This window comes from Lipotes vexillifer, unplaced genomic scaffold (genome assembly GCF_000442215.2).
Source record: "Lipotes vexillifer unplaced genomic scaffold, Lipotes_vexillifer_v1.1 scaffold418, whole genome shotgun sequence".
Classification (NCBI taxonomy): Eukaryota; Metazoa; Chordata; class Mammalia; order Artiodactyla; family Lipotidae; genus Lipotes; species Lipotes vexillifer.
This window is the reverse complement of record NW_006798629.1, coordinates 3009161-3024519: the sequence shown is the minus strand read 5'-3', so window position 1 is coordinate 3024519 and position 15359 is coordinate 3009161. Positions and strand designations below refer to the sequence as shown.

Genomic DNA, 15359 nt, shown 5'->3' with positions numbered 1-15359 from the left:
TAGAGGTTCTGGGCTTCCCTGGTGGCGCAGTGGTTGAGAGTCTGCCTGCCGATGCAGGGGACACGGGTTCGTGCCCCTGTCTGGGAGGATCCCGCATGCCGCGGAGCGGCTGGGCCCGTGAGCCATGGCGGCTGAGCCTGCGCGTCCGGAGCCTGTGCTCCGCAACGGGAGAGGCCGCAGCAGTGAGAGGCCCGCGTACCGCAAAAAAACAAACAAACAAACAAAAAAACAAATAGAGGTTCTACTCTTCTTCAGAGGTTGAGAGGGAAATTTGTTGATTATCCAAAGGCTTTATTTCACTTTTATCTCTTATGACATTTTAAAAAGAATATGTATCCTGATGTTCTATAGCATGGATAGAAAGATTAAATGAAAATGAAATCCAGTTTCTAAAACATTGTTCACAGAATACGATCATTCCCAGAAGATTATAGTAAGGCAACATGGGAAATCAAACTCAGATTTGTGTTTAAATCCTGCTCTTAGCTGTGTGACCCTGAAGAAAATACTACACATCTCAATTTCCACATTTGTAAAATGTGTTTCAGTTTCTGATAATGTTGGTCAAGGTGATCAATGAGAAGTTTAGATGGAATACATACAAAGCTTGTGACTCAGTGTTTAGCATAAAATGGAAGCTTAATAAATGACAGCTATCCCTAGGTCCTTGTTGTGTGCATTACATTGTCAGGAATCCCTTATCTGTTTCTCATTGGACCATACGCAGTTATCTGGGCTCTTCCTCCAAACCTATCCCAGATGAATTTGTGGCTACCCATATGTGAAAAATTCTTTCAGTTATAGGTAAGAATTTTCTGTGTTTAATCATCAGAAGCTGTTTGGTTTTCTTACAGCAAGTAATAACTATTGGTCAAAACTATAGTAAATGATTTGTTGAGCAAGCATGTTGGAATTATTGAGTAAAGCACATCTTGGAAATATTTTTTGGATCTCAAGTTCCCAAGCCCCTCTCGTTCCAAATTATTAGAGATTTCTGAGAGATGCCAATGAACACTCCTGGGAGAGGAGTAAAGTACTTTCATTTAAGGAGAAAGGAAACTTGGAACAAAATGGAAAGAGGAAGAAAAAACAAACTGGGCACATTCAATTCAGCTAAGCATCAGTTGATTTGTATCTATGCCTCCTTTCTTCCTTTCATTTTTCCTTTTCTTTCTTTCCCTCTTTTTTTTTTTAGTTACCCTAACTTAACATGGAACTTTTCTTAGACTTTGAAATGGAATATCTGTGAGAATTTAAATCATGGAGAATACATACAAAGTGATCTCCCTAGAAATATGACCTCATCACTCTTATCACCCAGTCCTGGACTCCTTTCATTTCTTATTCCAAAGCTCTAGAGTTGCCAGAATCCCACTAAAAATTCCGTCATGCTTATTCTAGCAAAACTGAAAGCAGGGATATGAGAAAAGGAAAAAAGAAGAAACTGTAATCCTACAATCCACCACTATGAATATTTTGTGTGTATTCTCCCAGTCTATTTTTTTTTCTATAAAGAAACAAATTTAAAACACATTGTTTTCTGAGAGCCTCATTTTTCATCAGACATTGAAATGAGAGGTGTCTTTACCACTGCCCACTCAGGGAGGTCTCCAGCTGGCTCACTTCATGTCCCACCAACCCAACTCTACCCTCCACTGCTGCACAAGGCGTCAGGGCCCCAGTGCATTAGGATCCTGGGGCATTTGGAGGAGGGTGTCCACCCAGGACAAATTCACTGGCAACTGAGCACAGATCTGAAACACGTATAGGCTGCACTAGAGATGGATGGTCCTTTGAAGAAGTGTTTCTTGCAGATAGAGTGAAGCCTTTACCTGCTATTTCACCAAAGAATCCTTGCTTTCATCACTTAGAATGGTACAAACACCAGGAAGTGCTGGGGAGGCTGCTGTAGGGCTTATCTCCCACGCAGCTCTGGGTGCTTCCTGGGACTTCCCCCTCCTTTTTAATCTGATCCTTATTTTTGATCACCACTTCACATGACCCATCCCCTTCCTATTTACCTTTCTAGTTCCATGAAAATAGACTTTCCATATTGATAAAGAGTCTCTGGAATGCTATGTTAATTTTTTAAGCAAGCTGTGAAAAGCCATTGGGTATTTTTAATCAGGACACTCTATTTACACAGATTCTTGGAAGCAGCATAGGGAGAAAACTAAAGGTAGGGAGAACACCTTTGAAGAGTGGGTGAGAGATGGTTAGGGCCAGAACAAGGCAGAAACAACTGTGATAAGGGGGAGGGGCAACTACAGCTCTGCGCAGACTCGCTTGAGATGCTCATCAATGTCTTGTGCTTTCTGCTACAGATATGAGGGTCCCGTCATGCAGCCACCATTAGCAGTGCCTTATTTACACACCTGCCGCCCTTTGGCCACACCTTCCCAATATTATATCCCCTGGACTAATTTCTAAAAATTGTCAAACCTGTCATCACACCATGGAGTACGTAGCACTGAGACAATGGTTATAGAGAACAAGATCAGATTTACTGTGAAATATGAGGAGTGCCTGAAAATGTCTAGGTCACACGATACTGATGCTGTTAACACTGTTAACACTCAGGATATTATATTTTTGTAGCCATAATTTCAAAAACTAAAGGTCACACATATTTACCATTAAAAATCCAATCAAAATCCTGCTTGATACGAGGGACATGCTAAGGGTCCCCATCCCACTTTCTGTTGCGTTAAATTGGGAAACACAACCTGTGTCCCATCATGGCAACACAGCCAGTCACTAAAGAGAAGGGAACGACTCACAACTCAATATTCTTTATATCTGTACCTCCTTGTATTAAGTTATTAAACCATGAACTCATACTAGAAACTTTTTCATTAGTGTTCACTTATTGCAAAATATAATCTTTTAGGGGTATATGGAAAGCATATGTCTTCTTTTCATTGTAAATATTAGCAAGTCAAATTCTCTTGCACCCTTGTTTCCCAATGAAGGAAAAGAAAGTACCAAAAATGGAGACATGGGACATTCCACCAGGTTTAAACTCTGTGTAATTATTTACGCAATTCCGAAAATACAGTTTACCGTAGAGGGTATAAACCCTGTTTTCGCCCATGAATTGTATTTATCCATGGAAATTAAAGGTGTTACTAGCTTAAATCTTGGCAGAGACTCATCTGTTTTAGCGTTCACCAACCCATATGGTAACTACGGCTGCTATATACAGAAGGAGTTAACATTGACACACAAGTTCTGCCTCTAACCCTACTTTTAAGAATCCTTCCCATCTCTGGATTGGAGGCTGAGGGATTTTCTCCCTCCCTCCTTAACGCTAAGAGAGATTTATTGTACCAGGCCTGGGGCGCTGTTGACTGAAAGACATTGCATGATCATCACTGTACCCATGGGTAAGAGAGGAAGCAGCAGACCCTGGGGCATTGCTTTGAGTTATTACAGTGTGCAAGGCTGAAGGTTTTGTCAGAGAGCCAGGACGGAGAGGTTGAGGACAGCAGGGAAGGGAAGGCTAAGAGAGCAAAGTAAGTGTGAAGGGTGTTGCTTTGAGCCTGATTGGTAGGTTTTAGCATCGATCCTCTTTTTCTGGAAGATGAAACAAGTGGCTTATGCTTTGCTTTCTAACTTTAGAGGTACCCAAAGCCATATTTGTAAGGAAGTTGGTGTGGATAAATATGAAGGAGCAGTTGAAGGAAGAAAGAAAGAGGGATAAAGGGAGGGAGGGAGGAAGAAAGGAAGGAAAGGAGGAAGGAAGGAAGGAAGAAAGGAAGGGAGGGAGGGAGGAAGGAAAGAAGGAAAGGAGGAAGGAAGGAAGGAAAGGAAGGAGGAAAGAGGAAGGGAGGGGAAAAAGGAAGGAAGCAAGAGAGGGAGGGAGGAAGGAAGGGAGGGAGAGAGGGAGGAAAAAAAATAGGCCTATATGTCTCTTACGCTGTTTCCCTGATTCACTTTTTTGCCATGTATTTAATGGGGAGGTTGACATTAGCTTAGCTCATGACAACTCATTACAAAATTTGGATTTATAAGGACCCATATTAATGAAGTTTCTAATGAATTTATAAAATGTCAAAGATCACATCTCATATCCTGAAAGACAAATTTCAAAGTGATTTTTCAACTCTTCCAGAGCATGCTATGACATGACGCCCGTGCATCATGGCTGATTAGAGAATATTGTTATGTTGGCAGCTGTTTCCTTGGCTTTCACCTCATTTTGTGCTTTTGCTTTTCTTTAAAATACACTGGCACGTCTGTGAGGAGACTCTGTGGAGACAATAATGATGCTTGTCTGAGTGCATAGATCGAATGACTTTCAGGAAAACTAATAGTCTCTATTCTGATTTGGGTGATGTTCCTGCAAGGAAATTGACAGATGTTTTAAAGTGTGAACCAAAATATTAGATTCATGCCATTCTCCAAGTCCCCACGATTACTGTCTCTAGGGTGTGATTGATAGCTTGGCCTGATGGTTCTTTTTGTTCCTACCGTAGCTACAGCATTAGGGAAAAAGGCTCCCAAGTTGTAATGGTAATCATAGACAGAAATTGGAAGTAAGAGCCATTCTGGGATGAGGGAGAGAGCAGTGTTTGGCCAGGGATATGGCTCATTTATGAGGTTTCTTCATTAATCATAGACAATAACATTGACTTATCATTTCATGTTTCTTGGGGTTACTATATCTACCCTGGACAGGAGGATGTGAGAACATTACAGTCGAGGGAATCTCGCTGCAGAAATGTTAATTGACTTCCCATGGTGTCGTGGCTGATTGATGTTGGAGCCCTGGTGATAAGCCATAGATTCTAGGTTTTCTGGAGCCTGGTGATGGGGTATTGAGATGGGATTGCTGTGGCATAGATATTTGGGAAGGTGAATGAAAGGAAACCATGTGTCTGAGTCAAAAGCACAAGAAGGAAATCATGCCACTAAACAATAAGGAGGATGTGGGGGAACAGGTACATATTCAAGGCATACTTTATAAATAGCAGCACATTACACATACATTTATTACATGTGTACTTAACCACACATTTTCAATAAAAATACCCCAGCAGCTATAGTAAAATACGATTTTTATGTCAGATGGACGCTAAATACAAATCAGCTGCTCGTCTGGTGCTCTATTGAAGAAAAATGAGAGATTCCAAGGCTGGATGGATATACCGCTGTGTTGGAAAGTGTGAGATCTAACACAGTATATACAAAGCAAGTTAAAACATCAAAGATATTTCTGACTCTGTGATTTTTGTCGTATACCCAGCTTTGAAATCAATTCCCAAATAAGATGGAAATTCAGATTTTTTCCCATCAAATAAAAGTGTAGGAAAATTATGTGTGAATAGATCAACACTAGTTTTTAAGCAATAACTTTTTCATCAACTTCAAATGTTTCTGCCCAGGAATGCTTTTCAGTAGAAAATCTAGTACTGGAATTTTAATATATTTTTAATATGTATTTTGAAATATACAAAAACTTTTCAAAATATAAGCCTTAGGTTTGAACTTGAGTCTGTTAATGATATTTCTCATGGTTCTTTTGCTCAAAGAATAGAATTGAACTTGAATATCACTTTTAAAATTAATTTTTATTGGAGTATAGTTGATTTACAATGTTGTGTTAGTTTCTGCTGTATAGCAAAGTGATTCAGTTTTACATGTACATATATCCACTTTTTTAAGATTTTTTTCCCATATAGGTCATTGCAGAGTATTGAGTAGAGTTCCCTGTGCTATACAGTAGGTCCTTATTAGTTATTTATTTTATGTATAGTAGTGTATATACGTCAATCTCAATCTCCCAATTTATCTCTCCCCCACTTTACCCCTTGGTAACCATAAGTTCGTTTTCTACATCTGTGGCTCCTTCTGTTTTGTAAATAAGTTCATTTGTACCATTTTTTTTTAGATTCCCCATATCAGTGATATCATATGATATTTGTCTTTCTCTGTCTGGCTTACTTCACTCAGTATGACAATCTCTAGGTCCATCCATGTCACTGCAAATGGCATTATTTCATCCTTTTTTATGAGTCTGAGTATCACTTTTAAGAATATGTTCTTGGGCTTCCCTGGTGGCGCAGTGGTTGAGAGTCCGCCTGCCGCTGCAGGGGACACGGGTTCGTGCCCCGGTCCGGGAAGATCCCACATGACGCGGAGCAGCTGGGCCCGTGAGCCATGGCCGCTGAGCCTGCGCGTCCGGAGCCTGTGCTCCGCAACGGGAGAGGCCACAACAGTGAGAGGCCCGCGTACCGCAAAAAAAAAAAAAAAAAAAGAATATTTTCTTGAAATAAAATATATACCCTGAAAAATACACACGAGTACAGAGTTTGATGACTTTCAAAACCTGAATACTCCTATGCAATCAACATATAGGTCATGAAAGATATGGACCAGCATCGCAGAACACCCTGACCCGTGTCCCCTCCGAATCACGATCTCCCAAAGGTAACCACTAACCTGACCTCTTAAACCCTAGATTTGTTTTGCCTATGTTTGTACTTCATTTAAATGGATTCTACTCCTCTGGGTCTGGTTATTTTTGCTCAGCATTATGTTAGTGATATTCATCCATTCCCATTACCATATAATGTATTGTGATAATAGATCTTGATACTGCCAAACAGTTTTTAAAGTATATGTACTAACTGGCAACGAGTCAGTAATGTAGGAGAGGTCAAATGACTCTGCAACATCCTTCCCAAAATTTGGTGTTTTCCATCTTTTTTTCTTTTAGCCATTCTGGTGCACAAGCATTGATTTTTTTTTTTTTTTTTTTTTTTTTTTTTTTTTTTGGCCTTTTTGGTCCCAAAAATTTTTTTTTTTTTTTCTTTTTTTTTTTTCTTTTTTTTTTTTCTTTTTTTTTTTTCTTTTTTTTTTTTCTTTTTTTTTTTTCTTTTTTTTTTTTCTTTTTTTTTTTTCTTTTTTTTTTTTCTTTTTTTTTTTTCTTTTTTTTTTTTCTTTTTTTTTTTTCTTTTTTTGCGGTACGCGGGCCTCTCACTGTTGTGGCCTCTCCCGTTGCGGAGCACAGGCTCCGGACGCGCAGGCTCAGCGGCCATGGCTCACGGGCCCAGCCGCTTCGCGGCATGTGGGATCTTCCCGGACCGGGGCACGAACCCGTGTCCCCTGCAGCGGCAGGCGGACTCTCAACCACTGCGCCACTAGGGAAGCCCAAGCATTGATTTTTAAATGGACTAAATAAACCTCTAGCAAACTCATATCAAACAAAAGTCTTCATTTAGGAGCCAGTGTGTGCTTCAGGCGGGAAGGGGCAGAGTTTCATCAAGTGGAATGCTTCAACATCAATACATTCAAAGAAGAAATACAAATTTGAATGACATAAGCAGAAAGGTCTCAGCACAGACTAGTGGTTTTGTTTAAAATACTCCCTTATTTTCAGAGAAAGCACTTCATTTGGGAATGAAGAAATATGCATTAGAGGCTAGACATTTATGGAGTCTGAAAACTGACATTTTTAAGATTTTGGGGGAGACTCGTGGGATAGAAGAAAACAGTAAGGACTTTATTAACTATACCACAAATGATGTGATTTTCATAGAAAAAGACACAAGGCAGTGGTTGATTTGTATTTTTATTACCGTTGCAGGGTCTCCATTTTGGTGCCTATTGGATATTGTCCCTATAAAGAATGAGAAAGGAGATGTGGTCCTTTTTCTGGCCTCATTCAAAGATATAACAGATACAAAAGTGAAGATTACTCCAGAAGATAAAAAAGAAGGTTTGTACTGTTTTCAGAAAACATTGACAGATGGAGTAACATTTTGAAATTGTTTATTCAAATACTCTGGTAGGAAAAAAAATGTGTTTTTAATAACAGCAACAGATAAATATTCATAACTCTTAGCAGTCAGTATTTGGTGCCTATCCCCAAATCACAGAGACTCACATGAATTTGCATTTTCCTCTTTGTAATAAAAACTCACTTGATAGGAACCAGAAGTTTATACTCCTGGTCGAGGAGAATGAGGATGGGAAAACAATTTATCAGAATACACAGATTCACACCACCTTGTTTTATCAGGGAAGAATATACATTGATAGCAATGAGTGAAGTTAAAATGATGTGATTAAAAATACTGCTCTCAGTTTCATCTAATGTGCAGTAGTTCAGAACTTAGAAGTGCAAGATTTCATTTTATACCCAAAATCCAGAACTCAAGTTTAGTGCTTGTTAGCGTGGAACGTTGCAAATGCGTACCTGTATTTTGCAATAATAATTTGTTTTAAGACACAGACAAGCTCTTCAATGATCTTTAAAGTATTATAATACTTTATATTGCTTACTTTATAGCTTGTGTCTATAGTTTATGAGGAAATACCCTGCATTCATGTAAGCAGACAAAAAGTAACACTGAAAAAAATGCCCATATTATTTCATTTAAACAAAAGTAGGATTAGATATTTTGGTGACCAGAGAAAAGGCAATTGTCATTGTAGGGACTTCCTGTATATTAAGTTCTTTATGAGAACCAGCTCTTTGATGTTTCAACAACTATGTCTTTTTAAAAATGTGTGTGAGTGTTTTAAATACATTATGTCTTTTGAAATGACAACACAAATTGAGAACTATTTGGTGACCCCCGGCCAACTTCTCTCATTTGGAATGTTTGCAAATGCAGGACTGTTTTCTTGTGTATTTGCATAACTAAACACTGTGGCATATTTTACATACAGGAGGGGCGAGCAGTCTTATACTTAAAGTTACTTGGATATTAGAGCACGTGTAATACCTGTCCAATGAGAGAAAAGTGTGGAAATCGGTGTGCGTGGTTTTTGGTTTTGTTTTTACTATTTTCTTTGCTGTTATAGGAAAACAAAAGGTAAGTATGAACTGTATTTACTCAGAACACTTCTTATACCAAATGTAGGTTTTTTCCATACCAACAACCAGTTCTGCAGCTCTCTGGACTCCAGCTGGGTGTCCTATAATTTAATTCAGGTCACACTAACTACCTGGATTTAGTGTCAGAGTGCACAGGTATAAGGGCCCACCCTACCTGCAGATGCCGGTCACAAGTACGGGGTGCCCAGGGCCCACACACTTCTGTCCAGCTTGGCTACAATGTCGGGAATTTCACAACCCTCCCCATCCTTTTCAGATTTGATAATTTGCTAGAACAGCTCACTGAACGCAGAGGAACACTTCTTTTATTGTAAAGGCTCTAACTCTGGAACAGCCATAGGGAAGAGATGCCTAGGGCAGGTATAGGGAAGAGGGCCTGGGGCTGCTGTGGTTTTCCTGGGCATGCCACCCTCCCAGCACCTGGATGTGTTCATCAGCTCTCGTGCTCAGGTGTTTAGTAGGAGTTTTCATGGAGGCTTCATTACGTAGGCAAGATTGATTACATCACTGGCCATTAGTGATCAACTCATTCTTTAGTCCCTCTCCCCTCCCCAGAAGGTCAGGGAGTGGGGCTAAAAGTTCTGGCCCTCTAATCTTGCCCTGGTCTTTCTGGCAATGTGTTGCCCTGCCGAAGTAATCTAGGGCACCCTCCCCTTCCCTACCACCAAATATTTATTAGCACATAAAAGACACTCATCCCTCCAGAGATTCCAAGGTTTATAGGGTTGTGTGCCAGCAACAGGCACAAAGACCAAGTACATTTTTTATTATGCCACCATAAGGATTATTTGAATAATATTATTATTTATGTATTAAATATATATGTGTACATATTATGTATACTCATATGCATAGATAGATACATAAAACTATCTTTAGAAAGAAATATGGCTTTTTTTTTTTTTTGCTTCAAAGTGGGCAGTTTAATCAACCTGATTTGCTTTGAACATGAAGCTTATAACTAATGGTTTTATATAATTTAGGTCATCATCTTTGTCTTGTGTTTCTGGTGTCTGTAGATAGGGGTGAAATCCCCCATTTGGAGGACTGCAATGGATAAAAGGAGTAAAAATATATTTATTCATTTGGGGTTTGAAAGAGCTCAGTACAAACACTCCTTTTCCCCACCCAAGTTCTGAGCCAACTGAGAAAGAAATAAGAGTAAGGCAGATGGGAGACCAACACATCACCTTTATTTCTGAAGAAACCGATAACAGAGAATGTGGCATATTATCAACAGCAAATGGGCTTCCTCTCAGTGAGCCCAGATTTAGGCAAAGTTACCTCCCAGTTGGAGCTATACTAGAGACAGAGCTCCCTCTGGTATAACTTAAAGCTTGGAGGACCGGAGCAGAACAGGTGCTTCCCAAAGGCAGCTGCTCCCTAAAGAGAGGGAAGAGCAAGGGCCACGCCATATATGCCAAACTCAATCATATTAAATTCCTCCTCTCCCCCTGGGAAGAATTGAATAAAGGAGCAGTACAGAGGCCAGGTGTGTTACACTAGCAGAGCTGCTTTCCCAGGAAAGCTTGCACCTGCCTTTTGGGGGTGGAGGGCACGCATTTGAATACCCTATGGAACCAGTAACAATTACTCTAATCCAAGGTTCCATCATAAAAAAGAGTTTTGCATTTCTATTTAAATAAATATATTAAACTATGCTTAATAATAGTCCCATTTTGTTTAGAGAACATGTAAGATATGAAGACTATCTCCTGCAAGGTTTAAAGAAAGAAAAACAAAAAGCACTTTTAACATTAATTGTATAAGGCAGAATATGTTTTAGAAATTTTGAAATATTTGTTAGTAAGTCTCTAAATCTTTTTATAGCTTTATGACTTTGTTCCTCAAATGATTATTATTTCATATGAAATTAAGTGTTATTTTGAATATATATTTAACACTCAAGAATATTTTCTTTTCTGTTGCTAAGTTATAAATGTCCCACAAAACTATGTAGTATTTTAATAGAGGCAAAGTAACCATTGTAAGCCAGCATAGTTATAAAATAATCATAAAATACGTATACATATTTCTCTCTTTTTTTAACCTGCTCTTAGTAGGGCAAAAATACCTTAAAATTCACCAGTTGATGCCATGTCTTGCAGGAAAGGCACACCTTAGCGTATGGTATTTTTAGAACTTCAAGATGTGTTTGAAAACTCTTAAAATGTCTCTGTATAATTGGAGCAGTATTGTATCTCAGCACTAGAAAACTCGAGGTGAGCATGTAGCCTTATGTGACCCGATATCAGATGCCATACGAATGTATCTCTGAAGATCATCTGAGTTGTAGAAATACGGTTTGTGTTAATTAAATTAATTCCCTACCAAGGCTCATATGATGGACTTTGCTTAAGAGATATAAATTGTACTTCTTTAAAAAAAAAATGCTTTAATCAGTAACGTCTACATTGTTCTGGGGTTTATTTGAAAGGAGGAAAAACATATTTTATAGAAAAAACTAGCAAGTTATGGGATACAAAGAACAGCATTGATGGAAGATTGGCATAAAATGCAAAGAACTGTTTGGACACTCAGTTTTCAGCTGCTGATCTGGGATGTTTGTGTGTGTGTGTGTGTGTGTGTGTGTGTGTGTGATTGAGAGAGAGAGAGACTTCAGCAGAAATCTGGTGATTTTAAGCACCTTTTATTTTCCTTCCATTTTTTGACACATATTTCATTTCCATTTTAGAAAAAGTGTGTAAACCAATAACTTCTATATGTATGTCTAACATTACTGAGTTAATTTAACATGAGACCCTATTTACCTCTTTCCCTATAGAAATATCAGTAAGAAATATATTAATTTAATTGTGGATTAATAATGAATTAAGCAACTCAATCAATATTCATTGAGCACTCATTCTGCCTTCCATATTGAATGATTGTTTGGAGATGTCAAAATGGGTACAGTATGCTTTGTTTGGATCATCTAAACCTTAGATTAAACCCTGGTTCCACATGTGTTGGCTGTTAGGCCTTAGACAAGCTGCTTACCCTTTCAGAGACTAAGTTTCTTCACCTATAAAAAGGGGTAATCATACACGTCTACACTTACTTTAGGTATATAAGAGATAATATCTGCAAATCACATGGCACAGAGAATGCAGAATGCACCCAAAAAGAAAAGAGTTGTGGTCATTGTTATATTCTACATGTTTTATAAAAATAGCTAGGTGTTATTGAGTCTCTGCTTCATACTGATGATTACTTTATTTGCTTCTCGTTATAACCCTATGAAATAGGAATTATTCCTATTCCTATTTACCAATGAATTTTAAGTAACTTGACAAAATCAACATAGTGAAAAATGGTAGGACTAGGGTTGACGCTTGTACAGACTCCAGAGTGTACATTCCTTCTATTGATGTTTTTTTTTTCTCCAAAGAGCTCATGATCTTATAAAGGAAATGGATCCAGTATTTGCAGTATACTATGTTCAGTGACAGTAGAGTGGTAGAAATGGTAAATTCTTCCCAGACAAGGTAAAATGATAGCGTGGGGCCAGCAAGAATTGGAGCAGAGTCAAGGACAACTTCACAGGGAAAATAATATTGAAACAAAACCTGAAGGATGTGAGGAGTTTGATAAACTGAAAGGAAGGGAAGTTAATTTCAGGAGCCGAAATAACAAATAGCTGACCTTTGTTCAGAAGTAGTTTCTAAAAGTCAGGGTTTTGAATTTCAACTCTAGATAGGCAGGCATGGCTTAAAACTTAAAGATTTTATTATGTCTTTCTAAGGAGCTTAGGTGGTGTGAGGATAGAGTTCAAGAGTTATGACCGGTAGACCTTGACAGTAGAGATGAGGGAAAGGAAAGAGTTGATGAATTCCAAGTTTCTGGTTTGGAGACTGTTCTGGACTCACTGCAGCCCTAACCCCCAGGACCTCAGAATGTGACTGCATTTTGATATAGAGCCTTTGAAGAGGTAATTAAGGTAAAATGAGACCACTAGGGTAGAACTTAATCCAATCCAACTGGTGTCCTTAGAAGGAGGTTTGGTCACAGAGAGACCGATACCAGGGCGCTCGTGCACAGAGGAAAGTCCACATGAAGAGAAGCAAGAGAGCAGAACTTCCTCTTTTAATTAAACAGATCTGCTCTTAGCTCAGGTAAGCAGGTTTTAAGTCCCAATTACTTAAGAATCAGCTTATGATGCTCCTCACAATTCACTTTCTGACTACATACAAACCACCTTCTAAACCTTCTTGAAGTCTCTGGACAAGTGAAGCTGGTCTGTTCACGCTCAGCGAGTAAACCTCACACTCTCTCTCTCCATACCCTGGTCCTCAAACTTCCCCTCACCTGGAACATCTTTGTCAACCCTGTTTACCATGAAAATCCCACATCTTTTCTTTATAGTCATCTTTCCTGAACCCGCTTAGGTCATAGTGAGGGTCCTTCCCTTAGACTGATCTGTGCCTCGCTGCTGGCCTAACGCTTCTGACTTGTTTTTCCCACAACAGTGAGGGCCTTAATCTTGGCATCCTGCTCCAGCTGCCTTTCACTTTCCTCCAGTACTTTACACATAACAGACACTGAGTACAAACTTGCTGATTAATTAATGTTACGAAAGGACCTTTACCTGTGTGAGGGCACAGCTTCTTTTAAAAGTTTCTTTTCCTTGGTTGCATGTGTCTCAATTTCCTAAACTTTTTTCACATGCTAATTTGGTTTTCTGCTCAGTTGAGTAGAATATGTGCCTTGGTTATTGCTTGTAGGGTGTCGCAGATTTGGCTTGAAATGACGGTTGACACTGGGTTATTCATGATGTGCCAACAACATTATCAGTTGCCTCAAAACTGGGGGATTTTGATGACCATTTCTAAAAAGTGGACACTTCAAATTTGCCTTGATAATTTAGGGGTTGATGTGTGAAGGTCTCCACATTATCTTCAGTGATAATACAGATCAGGAGTCAAATGCAGTGGCGTTTCTTGGTAGTCTGGCTTTTGGCGGGCAGAGCTGGTTGTCACGATTAAGGACACTGGCAAAAGTTTTAGATTGCTCCTGTCTTTTCCTATTGCTAAGTGGCTTCGGAAGAAAAAATAATAATGAATAGCTGCACTCAACAATTAGATATGAATTGCATTTAGGTACAAGAACCAGAAAACCTAACTAATGTGAGCTTAACTAAATAAGGGCTTATTTTTCTCGTATCTCGAAGAGTCTAGCTGAGAAGCCCATAGTTGGAACAGCGAAGCAGCAAGACTGGGGGCCCTGGGGCTCTCTTTGTCTTTCTGCTCTGCTGTCCTATTGTGCTGTTTGCCATCCTCATACTTGTCACCTCGTGGTAGTATGGTGCCTGCTGCAGAGGGCCTTTCATTTACTGATTCTTTGCTCTAAGCCAGACAGATTACGCAAGGATCCCACAGTGTGGAGCAATGAGACTTAGAGAGAGTACGGGAGCTGCCCAAAACCTCAGTGCTGTGAAAAGCTGGAGACAGGATGGAAGCCCAGGCCTCTCTGGTCTCAGAGCTCTGATCCTTCCGTTATGCCCTGGGGCATCCTGTGAGACAGATGAGAGAAGATTAGAAATGAGGTGGACACAAGGTTGGGCTTGTCTCAGTTCCTCCCCAAAGTCCCACACATGATTGTCAGTTCTTTTTACTGTGCTCATTTTTTTTTTATTAAAAGAAATTATTTTAACTGAAGTATAGTTTATTTACAATGTTGTGTTAGTTTCAGGTGTACAGCAAAGTGACTCAGTTATATGTATATACGTATATATATACATATATATGTGTATATCTATTCTTTTTCACATTCTTTTCCATTATAGTTTATTAAAAGATATTGAATATAGTTCCCTGTGCTATATAGTAGGTCCTCGAGGTTTATCTGTTTTATGTATAGTAGTGCATGTGTGTTAATCCCAAACTCCTGATTTATCCCTCCCCGCTTTCCCCTTAGGTAACCATAAGTTTGTTTTCTATGTCTGTGAATCTATTTCTGTTTTGCAAATGCATTCATTTGTATCATTTTTTAGATTCCACGTATAAATGATATTCTATGATATTTGTCTTTCTCTGTCTGACTTACTTCACTTAGTATGATAATCTGTAGGTCCATCCATCTTGCCACAAATGGCATTATTTCATTCTTTTTTTATGGCTGAGTAGTATTCCATTGTATATATGTACCACATCTTCTTTATCCATTCATCTGTCGATGGACATTTAGGTTGTTTCCATGTCTTGGCTATTGTGGATAGTGCTTCTGTGAACATTGGGGTGCATGTATCTTGTCAAATTAGAGTTTTAATCTTTTCCAGATATATGCCCAAGGGTTTTACCATTCTCATTTCTTATTCAAAGTCCTCACTATCCCAAGTGTATGAGGACCTGACCCATTAGCATCACTTGGGAGCTCATTAAAAATGCAGAATCTGGGCTTCCCTGGTGGCGCAGTGCTTGAGAGTCTGCCTGCCGATGCAGGAGACGCGGGTTCGTGCCCCGTTTCGGGAGGATCCCACATGCCGCGGAGCGGCTGGGCCTGTGAGCCATGG

The 15359-nt window shown here is 39.2% G+C and overlaps 1 protein-coding gene across 1 annotated transcript in view; it reads left to right on the top strand.

The window, feature by feature from the left end:
* The window catches only part of KCNH8 (potassium voltage-gated channel subfamily H member 8), a 397642-nt gene that overhangs the window by 157895 nt on the left and 224388 nt on the right, over positions 1-15359 (top strand). Inside the window, exon 3 of the mRNA XM_007470616.1 lies at positions 7592-7723. Coding sequence (XP_007470678.1) covers positions 7592-7723 — 132 coding nt within the window. The remainder of the gene's footprint in view (positions 1-7591; positions 7724-15359) is intronic.